General features: G+C 35.2%; 2 protein-coding genes across 5 annotated transcripts in view; both read right to left on the minus strand.

The window, feature by feature from the left end:
- The window catches only part of LOC110446200 (monocarboxylate transporter 5-like), a 12579-nt gene extending 6338 nt beyond the window's left edge, over positions 1-6241 (minus strand). The window contains exons 1-7 of one of the 3 annotated variants that reach the window (XM_021491228.1): positions 6051-6241; positions 5743-5909; positions 4347-4417; positions 3939-3991; positions 2468-2605; positions 1650-1793; positions 246-392 (exon numbers count right to left, since the gene is read on the minus strand). The gene's annotated coding sequence lies outside the window, so the exon portion shown is untranslated. Of the gene's footprint in view, positions 1-245; positions 393-1649; positions 1794-2467; positions 2606-3938; positions 3992-4346; positions 4418-5738; positions 5910-6050 lie in introns of all 3 variants that reach the window. The other 2 variants (XM_021491229.1, XM_021491230.1) reach the window with 2 other exon arrangements.
- Positions 6242-10519: 4278 nt separating this feature from the next.
- The window catches only part of LOC110446202 (monocarboxylate transporter 5-like), a 19731-nt gene continuing 14484 nt past the window's right edge, over positions 10520-15766 (minus strand). For both annotated transcript variants that reach the window (XM_021491232.1, XM_021491231.1), the window contains exons 6-8: positions 14662-14808; positions 13067-14203; positions 10520-10939 (exon numbers count right to left, since the gene is read on the minus strand). In XM_021491232.1, coding sequence (XP_021346907.1) covers positions 10788-10939; positions 13067-14203; positions 14662-14808 — 1436 coding nt within the window. In that variant the 3' untranslated portion in view covers positions 10520-10787. The remainder of the gene's footprint in view (positions 10940-13066; positions 14204-14661; positions 14809-15766) is intronic.

The following is a 15766-nucleotide window of genomic DNA, read 5'->3' on the forward strand; positions in this document are numbered from 1 at the left end:
GGGGGGGTGGGGTGGGGTTCCCGTCCCACATCACCGGTTTGGCTTGTAAACTTCCGATTTCAAAAGCAGACGCATTTAGCGCTCTTAGTATGCCACCAAACTCACCATACAATGTCTTTTGTAGATGTAAATGATTTAGTTGTGCGAACCCTGAAAGCACATTTATTTAAAATCATCCGGATTTTAAGTCCAAACATTATCATCAATTAACAAATGATAAAATATGTCATAAAAATATCACAAACCAGTGAACACTCCCTGAGCGAGGATGACAATTTCTATGGTAGTGGCCAAACTGGACACAAGGTAACCGATAGAAATGAAGACACCGCCTATCATCACAGATTGTCGACAGCTGATCCTACCGAGTCCGTACGTCATCATAATTAGCGCTAAAACATAACAAATTACCCCAGGAAAGTCATTACAAGAGACAAAAGAGCGAAGCACACATACAGGTATGAACATTTGGTAATAGAAACAGTATATCGACTACTTCAGCCTGGTAATACGGCTTTTGGTATATATATGTATCCAAAATATCATTAGTCACGTTTAATAAGAATTTATGTTAATATCTGTTATTTGATTTGCTTTTACGATAATGTAGTTACCATGCAGGAAGCATTATATGTATATATGTCATGAGAATATGTGTGTTAGGAAATTCAGTATAATATATTAGGTATGTCATGGTTGTATGCATATGTGTAAGGAAATGAGAGATAGTATGTATGCGTGTTAAATAATGATTATATTATATCATGGTACGTCAGGTTACTATGCATATGTGTTATGTCATGGAAGTTAATCAGAGCGTTGAATGAATCCCCTCCTGCGAGTGGACAACCTATTGTACGGGGACTGACTCCAGGGACCCAAACCTAGCAGTCATAAAAAAACATACCTAAAAAACAAACAAAACAACAGTTTACCGAAATGAATTACGCTGCACCATCCATCTGGTTCATCCTTCTCTGGCTCGGTAGTGAAATTGATCTAACTACTGTTGATACAGAAGGGGATGTGTGTGAAAACACCTTAGTTTTCCATTTAAAAAGGTAAATGAGTACTGGTTCATTTCAAATTATTAATGAGTGGAGTTTGTATATTACGAGTCGTGTCACTGCTCAAAAGGTATAACTGTGGCAAGCAACGGTATAGCAAATCACCAGTAAAATCTACCACTATATCGCGAAGGATGAACTGATACGGAATAACATTAATTTTTCTTGTATTAAATATTTATTTCAAAATCCAAAACTTAAGTATCATCAAACGGAAATAAGATTATTAAAACGTTTATAAATTAACAATTATTCGTCGTGAACATATCATTCCGATATTGGCGTGAAATGAATTAAGGGTATAACATTAGCAGATCGCAATCGCTTTAATTGCCACTCAATAAATATTCATGATATCTTCGAATTCAATATTATCAACTTCTCCAATAATCTAATTAAGCTAGACTGAGGACATTATGCACAAAATGTAGAAACTAATACTTTAATAGATTTTTAAGTACATTTTGGCCGGCACAATCAAATAGTATAAGTGTGATTAAAGAACTAATATAAAACAAGATGCACATCTATCTACCCATGCACATAATTACGATTGTTAATAAACATATCAATAAAGCTTACCCACAAAGCTGTATCCTGCCAAATACACTCCTGATATCACTGACGTCATCGTAGCACTCGATCCAAACTTTTCAACATACTCGACAAAAAATATTCCAAACGATTTGTACAATCCCATCTCAAGAAATGTTGACAGCATGACCGCTGGAATAATGTTAAATATCACAGTTATTTGATATAATTAGTAAAGCATGACCGCTGGAACAATGTTAAATATCACAGTTATTTGAAACAGCAAGTAAAGCATGAGAGTTGAAATAATGATAAATGTCACAGTCATTAGATAAAGTAGGTAAAACATGACCACTGGAATAATGATAGATATCCCAGTTATTTGAAACAGCAAGTAAAGCGTTACAGCTGAAATAATGATAAATGTCACAGTCATTAGATAAAGTAGGTAAAACATGACCACTGGAATAATGATATATATCCCAGTTATTTGATATCATAAGTGAACACAGTTTTTTGTTTGAGTTACTTGAGTGGGTCACCAATTCTTGTTTAATACTGTTTAACAGACGAAACACTAGATGATTCCAATATAGTTTTACATATATACAGAAACCTCCTATTTTGCATAACGCCGTAGTGCGACTGAGCCAGGTGACTAATGTTGAATCGTATTGTTGTCAGAGGTTCATGGTCCAAATCCTATTAAGAATGTTTTATTTTATCTTACCGTTGTTGATTTTTTGTTTCATCTCTATCAATATCGTTAAACAATATCCAAATCGTATATATACAAGTCTCTTCTAGTTCACAGTTTAAGTTTTGACAGTGGTACAGGGGTCCTTCAAGTAAATATTCTTACTTACCAGACATAACGACCCACGACCACCCTTTGTCTATAGGGGCGGGTCCTCGTTTGTTGTATATAGTCATCACGTCTTTAGGGCAAGACCGCTCACACGTCCAATATCAGGAGCGGAGGTTGTTAACCTTGGGTAGCATTGCTGTACTCAAATGGAAAAGAAGGTATGAGTTATGTGGTGTTCAATTTGTATTGGTATAAGGCTGATATATATTGTCACACCTTAGGTATCTATATTAGTAATGATTGTAACGTTTCATACTGAATTTCTAAAATAGATTACAAAATATGTCACGGCGTATATGGGACTACATATATATCTGTAACATGTTCACTACTGCCGAGCCGTAATCTGAGGTTTCGTTCTTGGTTAAATATTAAATATTGAGAACAAAACTCAGATAAAGATAAAGAATATAAATCTGTTTATTTTCCTCGTCAGAGAAAGAAAAGAGACTGGCAGGGTGAAAGGGCCCCAGGTTCAGCCTCTAACAGTAGTATGTCTTCGACATAGGAGGGTGTACAGGCTTCCACACACTTTTTACTCATTTTAAGTTAACATAGAATAAGATAGAATGCTGGTGATAATTATTCCAGGCACCCATACACTTGTCTCCCCTGGCCTCATACACATCTTGTCTGGAATGCCTAGTTAAGTATAATACATGGCTGATGCATCTGTCCCCAGGCATACAAATACACGTATGCGCGAAGTATGCCAAATTCAAACATGGATTTTGATTAAATACAAAGTTGATTACGTGAAGGGTTAGATTGATAAAGTAGCGTATTAGATTGATATTATTCATTTATGTTTGTATATTTCAACTTTGATGACTGTTCTGAGCTTTTGAACATATTTTATGCTTAATGTACATGCATGATTAAAAGGGTATTTTCTTTCTTCGCTGGGGTTAATTACACGGATTTATATGTATAGAAATTTATATAAAGAAGATATAAACACATATCACAATATCTCTCACACTATCTTTCTTCCACTTCCACTTTCACATGTGTTTGGTCTTGAAAGATAAAGAATATTAACAGTGAAAATATGTTTAATTACATATGCACAATTATTTATTTTAAAATGTCACCCAATGTAAAATAAAATCGTAGATTTTGTTTCATCAAAGGAAGGAGAGATGTTAACGGAGTTAAGGGGAACTACCTTTAATAGTTTAAATAACATAGAATGGGTGTATTATTGTCAACAACATGTGTTTCTTGTAGTTGTTTTTTTAAATATCTTCTCATATTGCCCGTCGATATATGACCGAGAACGAACAATGTGTCCCTTGTGTCAAATCAAAATAATCCAAATTAAATATCGCTCTTAAACCGTTAACAGTTGCTTAGACACAGATATCTCTGCTTTATTTCGCCACCCTTTTATTGCAGTTGGTGAATCGTCAAACAATGTACAAGATCCATATTTCCGAATTGGGCGTTGTAATATGTAAACATTTTACCGGTATATATTGGCTTTTGTGGGTCGTTATTCCGATGGCTTCCGTCGTCGATACTGTAAACATTGATGTTCAACCATTATTATATTCGTGTTATTTCTGCGTAATGTTCCTTAAATAAGAACGGGTTTGGTTATTTTGGAGTTTGTGTATTACTACAAGTTTGATCCATGGTATGATACCATTTTGTGTATACGAAACAACCTAGAGAACAGAGGCCATAGAAGGTTGAAATATCTCCCAATATATTTATATATATAACGTGTAGAAATTAGCAATGCACATATTTACCTGTACATGGTCATACACAAAACTACAGGATTTGGATCGTCACCGAACATACATAGACAATGTACATGTAAACGTTTTTTTAGGAACAAATGGTTATGTTGATAACATCATTGTACTCACTGCATGCATACTGTATATGAAACGAGCTGCCCTTCTCTTCCGTAAACAGGTCGTTCGCCAGCTGTTCAGAGCTATACCAGTAATAGTTTGAAACATACATTATTCATGATTTGTATTTCGATAGATACACTTTTTTATGTCACAGTACGATTACCAATCTGAAACTAGTAATGTGATTTGAATATATTTCCATGATTTATAAATGTATACAGTAAGAGATTGGGCGTAGTGGGATCAATCAATAATGTTTAGTCTACAGGGATAATAAACCACTAATCGGTCTGGAAGGAATATAAAAATATCAGGACTAGTAGGATAATAAACAAATACTCGGTCTAGAAGGAAAATAAAGAATATCTGGTCTTGTAGGATAATAAACTAATACCAGGTCTAGATGGAAAATACAAAAATACCTGGTCTAGTAGGATAATAAACTAATACTAGGTCTAGAAGGAAAATACAAAAATACATGGTCTAGTAGGATAATAAACTAATATCAGGTCTAGAAGGAAAATACAAAAATACCTGGTCTAGTAGGATAATAAACTAATACTAGGTATAGAAGAAAAATGAAGAATGTCTAGTCTAGTAGGATTATGAACCTGTACTGGGTTTAGAAGGATAACATATAATACTGGAATTAGTAAGATAACAAACTAGTTGTAGAATAATTAACTAATACTGGGTCTAGTCGGATAAATTAAACTAACATTGGGTCTAGTATGTTAATACATGAATACTGGGTGAAGTAGGATAATTAATTAATACTGGGTCTAGAAGAATGATAAACTTAATACAGGGTCTAGTAGGCTAATGCATTTATACTGAGTTTAGTAGGATAATTAACTAATACTTGGTCTAGTACGATGACAAACTTATACTGTTCTGGCAGGATGATAAACTGATATTGATGTCTTTATAAACTAATAACATGTCTACACAGACAATAATCGTATGCAGGGTCTAGACGGATAATAAGCTAACCCTGAGTCTAGCAGGAAAATAAACTAAAAACAGATCTACATATAAGGACAAACTTCTTAAAGTCTAAGTTTAAGGTCCTCGTCGTAGGAAGTGGCAACGGGTCGCACCGGCTAATGGGGTAATGGATGCATCAACGGGCAAGCCGCCGCCATTTATTTCAATCTGACTATGAAACACACACCGAAGCTGTGTGAATGGAATGACGTATACAAGACTAATATTAAAATAAATATCGTTGACAATAATAGCGTTGCATTAAAATAGTACTGTATCATTTATGGAAAAAGTGCAGGCGGTTATATATAATTAAGATTCGATTTGATGAACTTAAAAAATAGCATTTATGCAATTTGTTTTAATAGAATAAAACGGAATAAAAAGGTGCATCAAGCAAGTCCTTACACATACTCACAAAATTGTGCGTCGCTTGTTAAAGTGCTCCAGATAGTTCCCGATACTACGCAGTCGGTTGCCGATCCTTTGTTATGTGAACAGAGACACGGCCTCTCTAGCTGGTAGGACAGTTCAACAAACTGTCAACAGTTGTTATCACGGCCAGATCAGGAGACTGGTTTGACGCTAACGGATAACATAAACGGATCAACTGTGACCTAGTGTTAATGTTGAAGGTCAACAAATGCTTTGATTGTGTGATGGGCTGTGCAATTGTAGAGAGTAAAGCTATCTTAAATGGATTGATGAAAACAAAAATTGATTTACCTGTCAGAGAGACCTCATTCCGCACAATTATCTGCATAATTCGACACTGGTAACCTTGAAGTACCTAATACATCCACGCCAGTCTATTTCAAGACCTGCAACAGCTAACCTTGTACCAGTGAGAGGTCACCAATATCACACCATCCACTACCTTTGCTGACGCTGACAACAACCTTTACAGAATTGTGGCATCATATAAGGGAAACAGATCCATGTACACGTTAACAAATTCTAACTTGTGTATACATATCGATTTTTACAATCAATGCAGTGTTTTGATATGCTAATATCTACTGCTTAAAATGGAGTATGTATGTGTCTATAACTTACCGTGTTTTCCGGCTGTACCGGTACACACACAATGACATGGGTAGCTTTATGTTTAACCGACCCGATCACTCAGTGCTGCCCTAATGCATGTGACATTTATGACAAATGTCTATCTGACCAATTCAATCTTTAAAATGAAAATGAACAACCCCTGGATATAACCAACACTTGTTCAGTAACAGGGTTGTCTGTCATTAGTTCTAAACCTCCATTTTTGTTTACAAGAATGCCGGCTTAGACTCTAGTTTAATTCTGCTTATGCACTAGTAAGAGCGAGTGCGCTAGAGTGCTTCAGTAGAAGTAATGTGTTACACGTGAGATTGTGAAAACGTGAGACAAATTCAAACGGAACGTTAAATTAACTTCGGAACATTTAACACAATATCAATTTTGTCTTTAACTGTTTGATTATATTGTATATGCCAAATAGGTTTAAAGATGTACATTTTTTCACAACTGATAACTAATGTCTACCGGTGATACGCCTCAAGGAAAATATTTCGTTCTTGTCAAATCTGAATCGTATCAATCTTGTTTAATGATGTTTCCATTGCCTTATAATTATTATCCTATTGTCTTCCTGCTGCACTTAAGCTAGAGTAATAAATACTTGCACAGGTTATTTTAAATAGGAGTCCCTATCATTGTTATATAAGCTTTAGGCTATCTGATATCTTCTACCTACGTACAGTTTTACATAATATTTTATAAATAATGACACTTGCTACACACAGCAACATGGATACTTATCTTAGGTATAAATTGGTGTATAAATAGTTAGAAACATACATTCGGCCGGATCAGTATTCTGATTCGAGAGGTAACGCTCGGACAGCCGGTGTACTCCTCACGGAAATATATAGGAACCATCTGTTTTTAAACTTTGTTATATGGTACTTAACCATTTTTGGAATCACGAATACAACATTATGCATTTGAACAACATTATCATGTAAAAATTCCGACAACAACTATTATAAAGACTTGAAACTGTAGTACATGCTACAATGTAAATAAAGAAGGTATGCATGTCCCACAGTGTAAATAAATTCACTGATGCTATTTCACAGGAGAATCAAGATCGCTGCCGTGACTTTTACTGGAAATGTGTCTATCCCAGCGCCTGCTCCTATATGTAGCTCATGGCTAGGTTCTATCTTTTTGGTTTGTGAGCATATCGTTTTTCTTGTTTTTGTTTTTGTTTTGTATTTTTGTTTTTTATTGACTCGCGAAAAAAACATATCCGGACGACCCTCTCTCGACAATGGTAAACGTGAACGACCCAATATTATATAGCCACGCCAGTCTACAACCCACCTTCCACTACTTTGCTGACACTGACCCCAAAACGAAATCATTCTTTAAATACTTGACTTACCTTTGCAATAATTTCTCATCTGTGTGGCGTCATGCTTATCAAACAGTTCAATTCAAACCAAATTAAACACTACACAACAACACAACGTTAAGAGACAAACTCAAGTATCCATAACGAGTTTTACAATCAGTTTAATGTATAGATATGCTAATAACTACTACTTAGAAGTCAATATGCATGTGTGTATTACGTAATTGTATATCGTTTATATATCTACCTGCTACCCGGGAACATGTACATGTAAATACGTATATGGCTTTGTGTTTAACCAGTCCATTTATTTGTATTGTGAGTGACATCCATGACTGATTCCAACCCAATTGAACTGTTTTTAAATTAATGACCTACTGGCCGCAGGTGGGTGTGTTTTTTACGAGTATTCGACTTTTCTCCGCCACCAAAACATGGCACGTCCTCAAATGACCATAGTTGTTTATAGGACGTAAAACACTAACAAACCAAACTAACCAAACTCACAGTGTAGATAATATGCCTATTCACAGTGTGCTCGCGCAGAGACAATAACCGGAACGACCCTCTCTCCTCAATGTTAGACTTGAACGACCCGATATCATATAGCCACGCCAGTCTATTTCAAGACTAGCGTGTGCCAATGGGAATAGCACACACCTTCCACTACCTTACCTTTGCTGACAATGTTAACTTATGATTTTGGTAGTAAGTATGAATTGCGTCACCAGCAGTTTTAGAGTTGTCAGACATTCATATTGCGAGACAATATTGAAATTTATTCAATATGTCGATCAAGGACAGTTTCCACAAAGAAGAAAGACATAAACACATGGTGTCCTCTAATGCTAAAGATCACCTCTCTGTCGTTTTATGTTGTTGCTCTGTACATTATAGTATACAACACAATGTCACACATGCGATGTTGGGAATTCAAATAGGGGTAGTGAAAATGGAAGCTGTATCTTCAGTTGGGTAATGACGTATTTTGTAAACGAATATGAAATTTGATGCCTACGAAATAGAATTTCAATGTATACCAAAATAGCATTGTCAGTTTTTTCTTTAGTTTTGTTTTCAATACAATGTAAACACGGTCAAGTTAATTAGACTAAGTGGAAAGCTAAGGTAATTAGAATGTCAACAATACGCCAGTCCAAATAGCTATTGGTCTTTTGTTTGTCATATCACCGTCGCCTCGGTTCCTGATATTGTTACACCAAGTCAACGTTAGTTTAGGAGTTTGTCTTGCCGTGTCTTATTGCTATGATTAATATAGTTTCCCGAGGGAGTGATTGTTGGTTATCGTGTTTATCTAACTCGAGTTAGTGAAGGTTCATATTGTATAAGGACACGAGGTTAACAATTTGAAAATTCACTAATGAGAGTAAGATAAACATGATAATCAGTCAGTAAGAGTTAGGGAATCTTTTCTCACTTAGCGTTCAGAGTTTATGTCTAAACCATATGTTTCCCTTGGGATTAAATTATTCCTGTTTCCAATCAGGGAAACGGTTGTCATGAACGATGACGTCACAATGTCAGATGACGTCGGAAAGCATTGTGTAAAATAAAAAGCACCATGTTGAAAGAAAATTAAATCGCAGTTACATCTTGTTACTATGCTATAAGAGAATAATAGAATCAAAGAACAATATTATTTGAGTTATTGGTCACTGTTCAATTATGTAAATTATATCTTTCGATTTATTTTACTTGTTCTTCCCTATTGCATATACATTTTCTAATTACAATCGGATGTTCGTTGTTATTATCAGTTATATTTGTTTATGTTTTTATATTACTATAAATAAGGCTTAAACAATAAATGTTGTGTATTATTTGTAAATGAACAAATACAACATCTATTAAAATGATGTTGAGCTTTTAAGATAAAAAGAAAACACTTCTTACATGGAAATTCGTTTTAAAATTAAAACAAAGAATAGGTTATTTTCCTAAAATAACTTTAGCATAATAAAAATCTGTATTATCATGTACTATATTTTTAACGACATGAAATATTCTTTAAATTCAGCAAGAGATAATATGACATATGCATTGTCTTACATCGTACGTAAAATCCTACTTTGGTTTTTGTGATGATGAAAACATGAGCTATTTCCTGAGTGCAAAGTTTAATCTATCAGATGAGTGGTTAATGTAACATATTATGTTTTGTCTCTCAAATGAGTGTTTAAGGTAACAATTTTATGTTTAAACTCTCAGATGAATGGTTAAGATGACAGATAAATGTTTCATAAATCAGAGGAGTGTTTAAGGTAACATATTGAAGTGAAAACTCCAAGCTGATCGTTTAATGTGAGATTAACATTTAATGTTTCAGATGAGTATTAAGATTACATATTAATATTGAGTCTCTCACGTGAGTGTTTAATGTAACAGATTAACTTTTTATCGCTTAGATAAGTGTTAAAGGTGACATTAAAATTTGATCTTTTAAATGAATGCTTATGTAACAGATTTAGCATTTTGTCTCCCAAATTATGTTAATATTTCTGATTAAGTTTTTATATACCAAATTAACATTTAATGTATCAGATATGAGTTATCTGTATCGGATTAAGTTTAACATATCAATTAACGTATAATCATTATTTTAACAGTTTAAATACCTGATTAACGTTTAATAAACTGGTAGCTTAACAAAATGTTTCAACGAATGTGCAACCAACTGAATAAAACATATATTGGAACTAGTAGCTAAATGACACATGACAACAGGTTTAAACAAATATTTTATTCAAAATATGATAATGTGTAAGTCCTTTTTTTCTCAAACAAAAATATTAAAAAAATATATTTGCAGCAAACGTCGATGATATTCTATAACAAAAGTCGTAAATGCAACAGTATGTAATCCTACATATTCCAAAATTAAAACATTTCTTAAGATTTCAACAATATAAATAAGCCCTTTTGTGTCTTAAATAATGAATATCTGAATTCGCGAATTTCAATCCCCGCGAATAAAGGCGGAAACATACAGTTAGCGATACATGGTACATGTACTTGATTTACCGCACTAAAATTGTATGTTATAGTTCAGTTTGAATTTCTTCCTTCTTTTTTCTTTCTTCATAGCGTCGTATCTTTGGTTCAAGGAACAGAAGAAATCCCCCAAAAAGCATAAAGCTCCCCATGAGGTAGAATGCTGGGTTGTATGAATGGAGATTATCGCGGATAGCTCCTGCATAAAATAAAAAGTATAACTAATAACACATCTCGGAAAGGATTTACATAAAACAACAAGTAATATTTGTAATGGGGGACCATTACAGAAGTCCCACAAACACCTATTAAAAGAAGAAGAATGAAACATAATATTTATAATATTAATAAATAAAAAAATCCAACTGTTTTGGATGCAGAATAACTTTTATAGTGAAAACATTCACATGAGTCCAAAGAGACATTATTGCTTTTGGGGCAATTCCACATTTTATCCGAACGTCTGCTCGTCAAATCCTTCGCGGAGTCCATTTTTAAAAAGTCTTTATCACGAATATGCTAGGTCCATTTGTTGGTATACATTGCTTGAGCTACTCTTTTTAAAATAATGTTCTGATATGATTGATCCTCTTACACATATAGCAATTTTAGTAAACCTCCCCTATATTTCCCCACCCAATAACCATGGAGAGACAGTTATGATACATTGGCAGGGGGACAAAGTGTCTGGATGAAATCATTGGACGGTTGAGATCTCAACTCTTTGACCATATCTGTGCTGGCTTGGCGTTAAAGGACGAATACACTCATAATTTTATGATAGCCAGCTGTTTATGTTGATGCCTTAGGATTTAGTCTCTTGGTCATTGCATTTGCATGGTAATAGTAGAGACGGCTTACCATTTATGTAATTGCTGGTCATGAAAATATATATATATATACACTTAGTCTACAACAATTTCGTTCAAGGTTCAGCCCCGCCCCTTAGGCCTTGGCACATGTTTATAACATTGCAATATATGTATTTGATATTCCTGCAACCATACAACCACACATGTGTGCTAACTTGGCATAGAGAAACAAACACAATCACGAATGCACCCTTGGGTCTAGCCCCATTATTTAATATATGTATTTTCCTAGAACGGCTTTTAATGAAAACGTTTTATCAGGATTGCTTTAATATCACAGTCATCTTATTTTTGTTAGCAAAAACATACAGAAAGGCAATAAAGGAAATCAGTTATTTCGGACAAACTCTGAATGATCACCGCAATGTACGCACACATTAATGATGACCAAATATGCAAAAAGCTGAGCAATCCTAAATGCCGACGTTCTGTAATTCTTTAAACGCCACTGTTTTGTTAAGGCTAGACCTGGTCAGACAAATGATCACTGTGACATATGTGGACAAATGAAAAACACTTCAATTTCATCCTACTTTATTATAATTATATGGTTACTAGATGGCAATATCACAAAACTGGCAAAGGAAAACATTATCATGTCTGCCTATATATTTTATTTTATAATAAATAACATTCGGTTGTTGTTACTGAAAAGGACAATATGATATTTATTATGTTCCGGTTAAAACAATATATGGCCAAACATAATAACATGTACTAATTGTAACTCTATACTTATTAACCCGAGGAAAATGTTTAGAAATAATAAACAATCAATAGAACTCTATTTCGAGTTAATATTCAGCATCGAAAATCACAAATCTTTGCTATGTTAATGGGGCACTTGACCGAAATTTTAGACACTACGAATCTTGACTATAGTTTGTGATACTCTGCCATCCTAAAAGGGTATATCCACGAAAAAAAAATGATTAAAAAACAAATTCAAGATGTGCCCGGATAAAGAGACGTCGGATTGTTGGACAATTGAAGTGCAAAAGAACTATCAACTCTGGATGCACCGTTTGGAGACAAACAATCAGTTCATATCAGAAAATCAAACTATTGTATAACAAAGTGTAACGTTCATATAATAAACTAATTAGTGGCATTGTTTTCTTAGGAACATATCGAATCTGTGTAACTAACAGCTTCTTTAGGAAAGTTGAACCAACATCCATCATCTCTTCATTGTTTTCATACATCATCTTTTCTTTTATGTAATTAAAGGTTTTTACCCAAGCCCATCCCCTTCTGTTTAATCATTAGTTAGACCAATTTTGATTTTCAACGTTTTATCCCCTAGCATCATTGTTGAGTCTTCGAAAGACAAAACAGGTGTGTGATAAAGTGTATTGTATTATGTGGAAACTCTATCTAAACATCTGTTATATCCTTAATTCTACACGCTGACTAATATCTATTTCACATTAATTAACAAACAGTATACTTACCGATGACAGGATTCATAGAAAAGATCGATATTCCATGACTAAGCATGGTTATTGCCAATCCTTGAGAGATGTTCTCGATTCCTGCAAAGTCGACGACTAATACTGCAAGCATAGCAAAAAATGTTCCATGGAAAATCCCGTATATGACTGAGTAAACAGCGAGAGACCAGAACTCGGTGCAATAGGGAATGGTAACAGTGGCAGCTCCCGTAATAATTAAACAGCCTGCCACCAGAAAATGTCGTTTTATCTTCTTGTTATCAGCTATGAAGACTAATATGAGTTTATTTAATAAATCTGTACTGCCGATTATTGTAAGTAACAATGTGATCTGCCGGTCACTCATACCTACGTCCTTAGCGTGGTGGGGCAGATACGTCACTATAAGAGCAAGGCCAAACACGGAACACATCGAACATATCAAGTTCAGCACAAACATTTTGTTCTTCAATAGTTTTAGATCGAGAATACTTCCAAGTACATGTTTGCAAGTAAGTTTATGACATCGAGCAGCATAAGAATCATCTTCTTCAAAGTTATCTTCGTCGTCTTCCGGCGATACAGTTAGATGTATGTTACCTAGGGAGCCTAATGCGTCCCCCATACCTTGATGCAACTCAGAGCTTTTGTGGAAATGGGATTTTACAGGGTAAACATGGCCAGCCACTCCAGAATCCGATACGGTCCGTCGTCTCTCTGCTTGAAGTATCTGATTCCTCCGGTCATTCCACCCTTGAGCATTTCTATTTCTCTGGTTTGTGACCAGTTTATCATAAGAGTGACCAACGGAAGCTTTGTTAACTTGCGTTTGTTTGTAGGTGACCTCGTTGAGGTCTTTCATTTTATGAGCATCTTTCTCGCCGTTCTCCTCCAGTAATTTATTTCTTTTACGAGGGTGGGGTTTAAGTGGCCGCAGAAGCGCTCCTGTGACCATGATATGGAGAAGCAATCCCGAGACGACCCACAACGTCCCTTGTAATGCATACGTATCCAATAGATACCGGAAGAGGTTTGGCAGCACGAGACCACCGAAACTCCCGCCAAAATTCATAACAGCGTTGGCCATTCCACGTCTTTTGTCGAAGTATTTTCCCAGCATCACTGTCGTTGGTCCATGAGCAAAAGCTGCAGACGTCCCTGTTGTAAAATATATCAGTATAATAACCTCTTTCTTGTTATATATTAGCATTTTAGAAAATGAATTGGTTCTGAAGAATGTTTACTCGTCAAGGATCACATTGATGATATCATGGCCAGATTAATCAGAGAAAAAGACTTAACTGATTGTTATTCATCCAGACAGGATTTGTTTCGTTTAAAGATATTTGATTAATGCACGTATTATTTTTTAATACTATGCAATTGAGCTATGAGGACTTCAAGTAAGTGGGATTTGTTTGCCAGTGTGAGTACTTTCACGGTAATCCTCTATGAAAGGCCATAGAAAATTGAATTATCACTCGAAGTCTTTTTTCTTTTGTACACTTGATAAATTATGGTGATCGTAATTAATGTCTCAACTGTATTAGTGTGTCTCAACAAAAAATATGTATTAGGTTAGAAATAATAATCATTATAAGTGTTCAATTAATTACCAAATATGAAACCAATGGTCAGGATGAGAAGCTCTGGAGTTTCCACAAAACTGCTGAGGAAATAGCTGAGACAGGCAAGAAATCCACCAAAAATCACAAACTCTCGGTAGGCGTTCAAAATGTCACACACACTCAGAGTCACCAACGCTACAAAAAAAGATAATTAATGCAGTCACCATGGTAAAAAAAATTGTTAATGCAAACAGATCGTTACAAATCGCAGGGTCACCATGACTACAAATCATATCGTCAATGCATGGTAGCCATGGCTACAAAGCAGATCGTCAATACAGAGTCACCATGGATAAAAAGCAGACCGTCAATACAGAGTCATCATGGCTACAAAACAGATCGTCAATACAGAGTCGCTATGGCTACAAAGCAGATGGTCAATACAGAGTCACCATGGCTACAAAGCAGATCGTCAATACAGAGTCACCATGGCTACAAAAAAGATCGTCCATACAGAGTCAACATAGATAAAAAACAGACCATCAATACAGAGTCACTATGGCTACAAAGCAGATGGTCAATACAGAGTCACTATGGCTACAAAGCAGGTGGTCAATACAGAGTCACTATGGCTACAAAACAGATCGTCAATACAGAGTCACTATGGCTACAAAGCAGATGGTCAATACAGATACAAAGCAGAGGGTCAATACAGAGTAACTATGGCAACAAAACAGATCGTCAATACAGAGTCACCATGGCTACAAAAAAGATCGTCCATACAGAGTCAACATAGATAAAAAACAGACCATCAATACAGAGTCACTATGCCTACAAAGCAGATGGTCAATACAGAGTCACTATGGCTACAAAGCAGAGGGTCAATACAGAGTCACTATGGCAACAAAACAGATCGTCAATACAGAGTCACTATGGCTACAAAGCAGATCGTCAATACAGAGTCACCATGGCTACAAAACAGATCGTCAATACAGAGTCACCATGGCTACAAAGCAGATCGTCAATACAGAGTCACCATGGATACAAAGCAGACCGTCAATACAGAGTCATCATGGCTACAAAACAGATCGCCAATACAGAGTCACTATGGCTACAAAGCAGATGGTCAATACAGAGTCACTATGGCTACAAA

The sequence above is a fragment of the Mizuhopecten yessoensis genome, unplaced genomic scaffold (genome assembly GCF_002113885.1).
Source record: "Mizuhopecten yessoensis strain PY_sf001 unplaced genomic scaffold, ASM211388v2 scaffold2641, whole genome shotgun sequence".
In the NCBI taxonomy this organism is placed as follows: Eukaryota; Metazoa; Mollusca; class Bivalvia; order Pectinida; family Pectinidae; genus Mizuhopecten; species Mizuhopecten yessoensis.